The 11,989-nt window shown below is 42.7% G+C and overlaps 1 protein-coding gene and 1 pseudogene across 1 annotated transcript; both read right to left on the reverse strand.

Annotated features, from left to right (window-relative positions):
• Window positions 1-2,679: 2,679 nt before the first annotated feature.
• Window positions 2,680-4,206, reverse strand: LOC111602060 (retinol dehydrogenase 12). The gene has a single exon (XM_023318973.2). It carries the CDS (start codon window positions 4,181-4,183, stop codon window positions 3,002-3,004), a length of 1,182 nt encoding a protein of 393 aa, XP_023174741.2. The 5' UTR covers window positions 4,184-4,206; the 3' UTR covers window positions 2,680-3,001.
• A 1,406-nt stretch (window positions 4,207-5,612) lies between these two features.
• On the reverse strand, window positions 5,613-7,083 carry LOC111602061 (annotated as a pseudogene).
• Between the last annotated feature and the right edge of the window lie 4,906 nt (window positions 7,084-11,989).

The raw sequence follows: 11,989 nt of genomic DNA on the forward strand, positions 1-11,989 counted from the left end.
TGTATAGGAGTCTGACCTCAACATGCCTGGCATTTTCGAATAGTACTAATCTATCAACTTACACATTTCACATGATCTGAGAAATATTTCCATTAAGTTAAGCAAATTTCCACAGCTGAATGCGATTTGTTATTGTACACCTCATTAAAAAGTTTTCCATTGCCCAGCCGATATGTTTTTGTGAATATATATAAATGATATATATATGTATATATATAATATATATATATATATATATATATATATATATATATATATATATATATATATATATATATATATACATATACAAAAAAATGGTTGCTTCATTAGCTTGAAGATCGCAAACGTCATTTGCAGCTTTTTGCACTTTTTGCAAACTTCAGATAGATAAGAGACAGCGATGGGAATGACGAAAAAGGTGAAGGGGAAGGCATAGAAAGTAGCAGGAAAACAATTGCGCATATTCAGAGCGGACTGCTGTCGATACCGTTAGATGCCAGCTGAAACACCGAACTTAAGTTAAACACACGTAATCGGGGCACCACCAAGTATTACCAATTATTAATTGCAAATTGTTTTTAGAGCTGCAAATAAAAAATAATGCAAAAAAAAAACAGTTGAGGGAACTAATTTATGCGCAGGGCGAATCGACTACTGAATGCTCTACAGAAATGGCTGAGCTGTGAAAGAGATTTCAATTTGTTAGCTTAGGAAGAGACTTAGTAATTGTAAGTTAAGTTGAATAAAATAATGAATAGATAAAGAAAGGAACATTTCAAAGTAGGTATGATATAACGATTTGATATCATTTAATATAATTATATTTTATATAGATAATTATTTATAGATGGTTGTATATAAGTAAACCAAATGCCCATTAGGCAGTTGGCAAAAGTTTTCATACTGCCTGCGTATCGAGAGAGTAAGTGAGAGGGAGTGGAAGCGGAAGAGCGGGAGCGGGAGGGAGAATCAATTATTCAGAATGTGCCAATTCAGTCACGTTTGCCGTTTCAAAATGCAAATAGGCGCTATAAACGCAATACATGCATACATACATGCATACATCTGGACATATACATGTGTGTACATACATATATACAGAAGTATGCATGTGATCAAGTCGGCGGCATTGCGGTAGGGCTTTAGCGTTTTTAATCTTTCCTTCTTTTCATTTTGCTCATTTCTAGCCAACTTTCTTATCTGTCAACTGGCAATTGCATCACAAAATGCAATATTTATTTGCTATAAAATATTTCATAGACATACTCATCATTAGCTCTTACATACATATGTGCAAGACTGCGAGTTACGTGCATTTTTAAATACGTACGTCAAGGCGGAGATGACAAATAATTAAAACAGCTGCGCCCGTTACTCGATCTGTTTAGCTTTTCATATCTGTACATACATACATAGATAGATTCATTCATATGTATACACATAGATACATGCATATGTATGTAGCATAGTTAGTCTCCGTTTAAAGCATCAAATTTATCAAACTCACTTGAAAATTTATACGTACCTGCGTATGTGGCTGGCACTCGGTGGAGCAGTACGTGCGAAAATGGCATGTTCCGTATCAAATTGCAACATGTCGTCTGGTGAAAGAACAAAAATTGAATTTTCTCGTCCAAACTTGTGTGGAAAGTTTTTGCTATTTTTTTATTCCTTTTGTTCGCGTATGTGCGTATAAGTATGCGCCATTATATTTATATGGCTTGCTTGTTAGGCTTGGCATAATTAGCAGGGCGTTGCCAGATGGCTGATTAAGAAACTTTCGTTAAGATTTGCATATGCATTTTGGGTATGCAGACTTTGTTTTTGTTATTTTCAGATCGTAGGCAGATTTGCCAGCTATTGCATACATATGTATGTAAATACATAAATAAAAATGTAAAAATGTTAGTTTTTATGTATGCACATATGCACAAATGTTTGAATGTATGTATGACTAGGGCTTTCCATATGCCTAAGCCTCATAGATAAAACATTAATTCAATGCTGGATACATTTGAGTAAGGGTTTGTCGTGCGTATGTGTATACATCTGTGTGTGTGTGTAATTGAAGGGGTATTCACAACCCAAAAACACACACAAACACACACACACATCGAGTGGAATTTTCCATGCAATTTTTCGTGTAATTGTTCGCAGCTTGTTCAGTTTTTGTTTTGTTCTTGCTTAACCCTTATGTGGACCGCCTAAAGAACATTTCAAAACTTGAAGTAATGCACATTTGTACTTTTTTTTATTTAGTTATTAGTTAGTAGCAGTAATTTGGTATAATGCGAAAATGTAAAAGCATTTCTTGCCCTTAGACCACTCCAAATCAAAGCACATTAGCGTTTTTTGTGCCGCTCTGAATATAGCTATAAACTGTGCAAAGTCTCCATTAGGCGTGTCTAATTGCTGGCCAGAGACCAAAATCAGCCACAGCTAAAGCCCAGCAGCTTATGAGCCTACACATGCTACGATAATCCCAAACTAAAACTGGCGGACCAAAACGACCCCCCGGGCATTGCATTGGTTTAATTGCACTCGATGCTGTTGCTTGCCATTTTTTTTTCAGTTTTTTTTTTGTATTTGCTTTTACTTGCGTTAATGGCATGTGAACGAACGCGACCGACAGACAAAGAGGAAGAAGAAGCAGCAGCGACAATGTCAGCTGTTGAAACTGCGGCGATTTCAATGAATTTACTTTGTTTTCGCCCACTTTGCCCTTTTGTTGTTCTTAATTTTACGTTTATTTTGAGTACTCAACTTAAAACTACACACAAAAAGGTCAATTCTTTTACATACATATTTATGTATGTATGTATTCATGGGTCTATTAAGTATAAGTGCTGCAATAGCCACAGATCTATTAATGACAATTTTAATCTCCAATTTGCGGCTAGGTTCTTAAAGAAAAAAAAAAAACAAAAACAAACAGGTTGTAAACTGGTTTTTAGAGACGGATGCGTTCTCAACTGGGCTGGTGATAAGGTGCCAGCTGGCCTTTAAATTCTCCATTCTCCTAACTGGACGGACGATCGACCACGACGGTCTCCACTGAGCCATCAGCAGCAGTAGTTGCTGCAGCTGTAGTAGTAGCTGGACGCGTTCCATTGCCATTCTGGCCACTTTCATTGTTTGGCCCGCTCTGAATGGGCGGCAGGCCGACGAGTTTTTCGCTCTCGCGCCACAGCCAGTCGGCAGTGTCCATATCCCGACCCCAGGGCACGAGTGGGAACCGCATGCAGTCCGAATAATAGTTGCCCGATGAGCACTCCAGCCCTGGATCCAGCGCCAGACGCAGCGAAGTCTGCGCTCCAGCGCGCGGCGTCTTGAAGAAATACAGCGACAACACCTTCAGCGCATTTTTCGTCCAGTTGGGCCCGGCGAAGTGGCGATTCAGCTCGGTCCTTACCACGCCCGGATGACAGCAGTTGACCGTTACGCCGGTGCCACTCAGCAGCATCGAGAGCTTCCGCGTGAACAGTATGTTGGCCAGCTTCGACTGGCTGTAGGCGCCAAAGAACTTGCTGTACTTACGCTCGCTCATCAAGTCCTCGCGATTAATGCGTCCGAACAGATACGCCGCCGAACTGACCACCACAATGCGACTGGGCGCCGCCTGCTTGAGCCGATCCAGCAGCAGATTAGTGAGCAGAAAGTGGCCCAAGTGGTTGACGCCCAACTGCTGCTCGTAGCCATCGGCGGTCAGAGTACGCGGACAAGCCATGACCCCGGCGTTGTTAATTAACAGGTCGAGGCGCGTCTCCTCTGTTTTGAAGCGCGCCACGAAGTTACGCACGGATTCCAGCGAGCCCAGATCGAGGCTGCGATTGAACAGCTGCTGGTTCTGGGTGCGATCGATGATCTCGATGCGGGCCGCCTCGCAGCGTGCCGGATCCCGGCAGGCCATGTAGATTTTGGCGCCGCGGCGTGCTAACTCCAGCACCGTCTCCTTGCCAATGCCCGTGTTGCAGCCGGTCACGATGACCACCTTGCCATCGATGCGATTCGCCTTACGATAAACCGGTCCTTGGATGCACTTACGCAACAGCCACATGACAAACGCGATACACAGGAAGATCAGCAACAGGAGCACCAACCAGGCCCAGATGCCACGGAAGCACAGCGCCTTCTCGGCCGCCTCGGCGGTTGCGTCGTCGTAAGCAGGCCTCGTTGTCGTGGGCGTGGCAGCCTCCGACATAGCTAGGATACGACTTTAGTTTAGTTGAGTGTGTGTGCTATGTGTGTGCTACGATTGTTGTGACTGGAAACGGTTTGAAAGGATGGTGCGATGTGCCTGCGGGTGAAAAAATCGATTCGATTATCAGGACAGTTATCGACAAATGAGTGAATGATCGATATTTGTTCGAATCTAAGTAGCCTTGTTGCAGTAATCCTTGATTTATCAATGTCAATCAGCAATAAAATATCGATTTTCACCAATATATCGATTAATTATTGTGACTCATCAATCAATCAATTTTTGCATCAAGCAAACTTGAATGAACTATTGAGAGTGTAATATTCATATATATATAATATATTCATATATATATAATATATTGACTTATTTATCGATATCGATACAATAGCATTGATTACTAGTTGGCAATTTAGATGCTTTAGCTCTAGGCATAGCTATCGATTAGGTCTTGTCTAAGTGAATAGCAATTGGTTCAACCTGTAAATAGTTAGGAGAAATAATTTTCTCGTAACACATCTTCTAATCTACACGAAGCTCAATTTGAATCTGAGATTTGCATATCTCAATTCAGCGCTCGCTGTTGTTATCGAGCTGAACAAGCGGCTAGCATGCGCAAGTCTTTCGATAACATGGAAATGCATGTTTATGGCGCGTTTCAAAACAACACTTTCCAAATTGTTTTGTACACTTGATGTGCCAACATACATACCTCTTGCTGACCCTTTTCTTTCTCGTTCTCTGCTTTTGTCGCCGCACTTCCTCACGCGCTAATTTCACACATTTAGTCGACAACAACGGCGAGAGTTGACTTAAGCACTTGACGTATTGATGCCGGCTACTCTTTCTCTTTCTCTCTCTCTCGCTCTCTTTGATCTGCGTGGATCTGTTTGTCGGGATTGTCTTTCTGCGCTGCTCTTGTTACCGTTGCGTCCAAGCGTCTCGCGCGGTCTTAGCCAACTGAAACAAACAGCGGCTCCCGATTGCTTTGGCTCCAACAACTTGATCGCTAACACGTCAAAATAACCTGAATATAATTTTAAGCGGCGTCGCTGTCGACTTTACTAGCGTCTGTTATTAACATAACTTTATGCATGTGCATGCGTCGCAGTCGACGTTGCCGTCGTGGTCGTCGTCGTCGTCGTCGTCATCCCCGTCGCAGTCCAGACGAACATAACCATAGAAGCCGCAACGGCTTCGCCTCTGCCTGCTATTCCCATTACAGTTGTCGTTGTTGGTGTTGTTGTTGTTTCTGGCATTAATTTCTTTTCTTGCTGCCTCTCTTGGAATTATGCTTTCGACTTTCACTTAAAACTACTTTTTTCTTCGCATCGCTGCCAGCGTTGCGACAGCGCTGCCGTTGAATAACTTTACTTGCATTCCGTTTTATTTGGCTGTTCGTGTTCTGCGGCTTCTTCGCCTTGTTTGTTTTGATTGTTGCCGTCGCAGTCGCCGTTGACGTTGCTGCCGCTGCGGCTCTCTTGAATTGTCACTCTCTCTCGCCTGATTTCCAGTCGTTGAGCAGGGCTTGGAATCGCCTAAATTGGGCTTCAAGCTCAGGCATTCGGTTAGGCGGACTTTGAAATGCTCTACACTGGTTCAATACGCGTTTCTTTTTAATCAACAAAAAAGAAGAAGAAATGTTTTACTTTACAGACTAACAAAAAAATTGGGATTTTCGCATTCGCTAGACGCTTTAAACTCCTTTACTCAACGAGTTCGATTGAGACAGTTTTTACAGAGTGTGCCGAGCTGGATATGCCCACAAGCCGTTCGCTCTCTTGCCACAGCCACTCGGCAGTCTCGACATCCCTAGCCCACGGTACCAGCGGACAAAGGAAAGAATCGGCGTACAGGCCGCCAGTACGGTCGACCAATGTTGGATCCAGGGCCAAGTAAAGTTGCGTCTGAGCGCCGGCTTTGGTTGACTTGAAGAAATACCGGGAAAGAATGCTGATAGTGGCCAGAAACCAGGAGGGAGCCACGAAATGACGATTCAGATCGGACCGGACCAAGCCCGGATGGCAGCAGTTGACCGTAACCCCAGAGCCCGTCAGCAGCATCGAAAGCTTCCGAGTGAAGAGCACGTTGGCCAGCTTGGATTGCGTGTAGGCGCCTAGTAGCTTTCTGTATTTTTGTTCACTCATCAGATCCTCGCGATTAATGCGCCCAAAGAGATGGGCCACCGAGCTGACCACAACAATGCGACTGGGCGCCGCCCGCTTGAGCCGATCCAGCAGCAGATTAGTGAGCAGAAAGTGGCCCAAGTGATTGACCCCCAACTGCATCTCGAAGCCATCTGCGGTTAAAGCTCGGGGACAGGCCATGACTCCGGCATTGTTGATCAGCAGATCGAGCTGTGTCTCCTCGTCCTTGAAGCGTGCCACAAACTGACGCACAGACTCCAGCGACGCTAGATCCAGTACGCAATTGATCAGCTGTTTGTTCTGCGTGCGTTCCATTATCTCGATGCGTGCCGCCTCGCAGAGAACGGGATTCCTGCAGGCCATGTAGATCTTGGCGCCGCGGCGTGCCAGCTCCAGCACCGTCTCCTTGCCAATGCCCGTGTTGCAGCCGGTCACGATGACCACCTTGCCATCGATGCGGTTAGCCTTGCGATAAGCCGGACCCTGGATACACCGACGGACTAGCCATAAAACGAGACATACGCAGAGCGCAACCAGCAGGATGAGCACAAGTCGCAGCCAGATGCCTCGAATACATAACTGTTGCCCTATGGAGTTCCCAATGGACGTCTCAACTGTACTGTTCATTGTGGACGTGGTGGGCGCTCTGACACCACTTTGAATTTGTACACCGAATACTAGGATTCAATATGCATTTTAATCTCAATAAAATTCTTGAATAGCTTATTTATTTATTTGCGGCTATCGCTCTTGATAGCCACTCCAGAAGCGCTCCTTTCTCAACTTGAACTGAAAGGGACTCTCCCTTGGGGCCAAACACAAAGACCCTCAGCTGGAAGCATAACAGCTGGCAAGGGTTTCACACGGATTGCGTGCCATCAGCTATGCAGTAGTAGTTTTTTAATCTACGTAGATTATAATCACTTTAGCTGAACGGGAACTAAGTACAGTCCATTAGTTGGGCGGGCCAACCAAGAGCCTTCAATGTCAACATCGTTCCTGGCAGGAGCGGAGCTGCTACAAAAAATATATAGTTGACAAGCTGCCTAAGATAACGAGTAAGGCTTGCTGTGTATTGCCAACAGGAGATAAGCCGATTAAGAGGAAAACTCGTACAGTACAGCAGACCAGCAGAGCAGCAGGATAATGGCTGCGAGGACTTCAACTGTGGACATAAGCTCGCAAATAATCAGTTAAAATCCGTTAAAAAATCACTGACCTTATGGAATTAATGAGTAATATTCCGAAATGTATTTTAATACTATCTTATTTTTAGTCCTCGCCATCATTAACATAAAATTCTCAGGGCTCGGACCCTGACCCAAAAGTAAATATTCTTCAACAGGGAAATCCGTTGAAGGACAAAATCAATAAAAACAACGCAGTTGAATATCCTTGAACACAAAAGCTGGACACGGCTCCAACCACAGAAGGTGGTACGGGCGGCAGGACGAAAGATAACTTGTCATCTTTGCCGGCACAGACACGGAGCCCACCACAATGTCTGTTGTTGTTGACGCCGCTGCGGCTGACGTGAGTTTTGGCATGTAAACCACACTCCTGCAGAGAGCGACGGAGGCATGCAGAGAGGGAGGGAACGAAAAGAGAAGTAGGGAGATTGAGAGAGAGAGAGAGAGAGAGAGAGTTGCGCATGGGGCGAAACTTTGACTAGGTCAGGATAACAAGGCGTTGTTAAATCGATGGGCATATCAAGAAAGCAACCCCTCTAGAGCTTAATAGTAGTGCCTATAGCTGGGTTTTTTTGTCCTCACCCTACGACCCAGTTTTTTTCTGTGTCAAATAGGAGTTTTGGGAATTTTCCGTTACACAAATAGCGCCATTAAACATATCGATAAGTTCGCTGCAATCGATCGAATAGCAAAAGCTAGAAGAAACTAGTTCAAATAGCTGCAATATAGCGCTATATTAAATATATTAACTATAATATATCTAATAGTAACATTTAGAATTTTGACTGATTATTCGAGGAGTTGGTGCCACTGTGCGTTGTTCACAGTTCCACAGGCGTTCAACGCGGTGCTTAATGCGCTCCGTGATCCTGCATATCTTTTTTCGTACTCTTTGCTATTTGCGATGCACTTAAGTGCGCTTACTGACTTAGTCCGTTATTGCTGGCTAATTTGTTTATTCCGAGTGGCGGCTGAGTGTATGGCAAGATGGCGACGCTTACTGCGGATGAGTGTTTACCGTTAGCTGAACATCAAAACATGCCAACTCCCACAGTTCCCCCAATACATCCTTTTCGTATTCAGCGCGTCCCGCACGTGCCTATCCCTGTCTCAGTGGCATTTGTGACGTCAAAGCAATGTGAAAACGTAAGAACTAAAGACATAACGTAAACAGATATAACAGATGAACACTCACACACACACACATACATACATACATACACAGCCTCGTGTTTGTTTTGCTCTTCTGCTTTTGGCAACAGGCATTTTGAGACGCTGGCGCTTTGCCTTGATCTTTAGCCGATCTGTAAACAACAAGATAAAGATGCCAAAACGTGGGAGACGAAAACAAAGCAATCAATGGAGGCAACTGTACATTGGAATTGGCGTGCTCCAAGTGAAATCTCTAATATTTTCTTCACTTTTATTATTTGCTTGGTTTCGTTAAATTACAACGTGCAATTAGATAATCGTTGAAACGAACGCATATATATATATATGCATGCTCACACACACATACATACATAAGCACATCAAATGGAAGGCAGCAAAAAGTTGAGTGAAAAGCGTTGATTGTGAGACGTCGCCAATTATTACACATGCAAAGCATAAGTGTATGCAGCCCAGAGGTAAACAACAAAGAGAGAGAGAAAGAGCGAATGAGTAGGAGAGCGCGGGGAGAGTGTGCGCGCGTGTGAGCGCTTCTAAACTTAACGACATTGGAACGAAAATTTAACTGAAAAGTTTGAGATTCGGTTCAATGCGGCTGGCGTCTTAAGTGTCAGTGCCGTTTGCCTTGTGACGTCATAGCGCAGTGCAGATTTTTGTGCGTGTGTGTGGCTGCATGTGCATTCAATTGATAAACAAGTGATGATGATTACTTCTGCTGGTCAAATCGACCGGCTCTAACTCGAAATTGTTCAGCAAAATAATAATTGACGAATTGAACGAAGCACGCGCAACACATTTATGCAGTTAACATTGATTGGTGAGCGGCGTACGACCAGTTGCTGGAGCTAAAAAAGCAGAGGGGCAGAGAGGAAGAGAGAGAGAGAGATACACACGGACCCTGACTGTTTTTGCTAGTGGCTAAGAAAACCTGTTGCTGTTTGTTGCTGCCTTGCACAAGCATCAAGGCGCAATCGCACAAGTAGCAGTTACCCTTTAAAAAGGATATATATACACATATACTATATAATATGATATATAATATACGTATACTATACAATCGGATAAGCCTGATAAATTGTGGGAAGAATGTAAAGAATGGAAGTCGTAAAGAGGGTAATTCTGTCTGGTGGTAAGTACATCACATAAATTCCATATACCCTATCATTTTTCTCGCTTTTCTGCTGAAATACAGCTCAAGGTAAGTACAAGATAAGTACCATAGATCAGAGGTTACAGCTAATTTAAAGCTGCATTCGGGTTAGAGTCTTTAAGTCTTAAGACTTACCAAGCCAATTATCCAGATTCTTTAGCGACAACTACGCTGCAGTTAGATAATTGCGCAACAAGTTGTCTGCTTAAATATCTCAAGGCTACAGGGTATTAAGTAAGCAAAGAGTGTGCTGGTCGATGATATCCGACTATGAGAAGTCCTGTAACGAGGGCCAACCTCTTGGCATAAATATTCTAATTGTGTGTTTAAAGAGCTATAAAGATCGAACCTTATACATCATTTGGACTGATTATATGAAATATATATATATATATATATATATGTACATTTGTGCACCAATATAGCCCCTTTTCAATAATATGCAGGGTATGGAAATGACGAGAACAACAAAGTGGCCTCGGCCGCGTCGTAAATTAGCGAATAGAATCGAAGCAACTGAAATGTAGCAACAACAACAACAACAACAACTCTTAACCCGTGTCAAGGCCATCCCAATTTGTTATTGTGCATGTCGCAAAGTGCGAGAGAGCGAGATGGCTAGCGGCGGCAGGAGGAGCGGAAGTGCGCGCAAGCGAGTGACAAAGAACAAAATAAGCACAAGCAAAGCTTCTAGTGTGGAGTATCCGACTAGAAGATAGCATAAGCCTCTTCTTATGCGACAAGTATTTTTGTTGCTTTTTTTTAAGATTGCATGAAAGTGGAAGCGCACCTGAACTAGTTCAATTTGTGAACTTTTACTTAAACAAAAAAATACAAATTTCGATTCGTTGTTGTACTTTGGCTGCGCCTTTAAATTTATTCTGCATAGAAACTATATTCGGCATTGATAGGCAACGTATATACCCGGCTTGCACAGTTTGCATGGATTGCAGGGTATCCAAATGAAAGAACGACATAAGCAATGGCATTACCAACTGGGCACGTATTATGTTTTTCAGTTAATACCGAGGGGCAGGAGACAGGAGCAGGGAATCTGTGGCAGAAACAGATCGACAGAGTGCAATATAGAGAACACACACACACGTGGCATATGATATAACGTGTTATTCGTATCGAATGGATTGCAGATTTCATTAGATGCATTCGATTTGGCAGTGTTCGATGGAGCATAAAGCAGCAAGTCGATGGAACCAATCGGAAATGCCGCCACATATTGGCTATGTATTGAATTGATCAATAGTCGTCGTCGCCTGTCAAAGTCAATGTAGCTGATTTACTCTACGTAAACAAATTGCTAATTACTTAACAATTTTCATAATAACTTTAGCTCACTATTAAACCAAAACAAGTATTCAATATATTTATGTACTTCAAAGTAGCTAGTTTCTTATTGGCATTTTTGTTTCTGAATTATGATGCTGGGTTTTTTTGCTACAATTGAATTCCGATTAGAATATTTCTAGTATAGATTGCATAGAGAATGTTCCATGGCAAAAGAAGGCGTGGCTGGCTGTGTTTATTCTTGATCAATGTCAACAGGAGCATCGATTTGGCCCAATTCATGCGCCTCTCTAGATGTGTGAGGTAGTCCCTCAAGTCATCGATAACTTATCGATTCACATCGATATGAAACTTCTAAGCTGATCGCTTTAACAGCTAAAGTTGCTAAGTTTTATCATGATATTGTCCCGAAACACAAATGAATGTATGTAATCACTGCTCTCAGTCCTGCAAAATTTGAAACACATTTTGGATGCCCCAACGAAATGTACTTAGATCGCATATATATGAAGAACTTCATAAGGAGAACATAAAGAAGCAATTCCTAGAGAAGAACAAGAGTATATATAGTCATAGGCATAGGTATGGGCATGGTATAGAGATAGAGATAGATATAGATATAGATATAGATATAGATATAGATATAGATATAGATATGGGCATAGGTAAAGGTAGACTATGGTGCATCTTTTACGAACATGCAAAGCTTTTCCGACTATCGCCTTATCCCGACTAGCTCACTCCTTTAGTAGTACTTTCTGATCGAATTAAAGAACTTGTTAGCTATTCTACTCACAAGGTTCAATTTCTTGTAAGTACTATAATGCATATACATAAACCCAATATA

The sequence above is a fragment of the Drosophila hydei genome, unplaced genomic scaffold (assembly GCF_003285905.1).
Source record: "Drosophila hydei strain 15085-1641.00,03,60 unplaced genomic scaffold, DhydRS2 tig00000250-arrow-arrow-pilon, whole genome shotgun sequence".
Lineage (NCBI taxonomy): Eukaryota > Metazoa > Arthropoda > Insecta > Diptera > Drosophilidae > Drosophila > Drosophila hydei.

Excerpts from the sequence above, each read along its gene's own strand:
- LOC111602060 (XM_023318973.2), bottom strand. The coding sequence starts at position 4,183 with ATGTCGGAGGCTGCCACGCCCACGACAACGAGGCCTGCTTACGACGAC.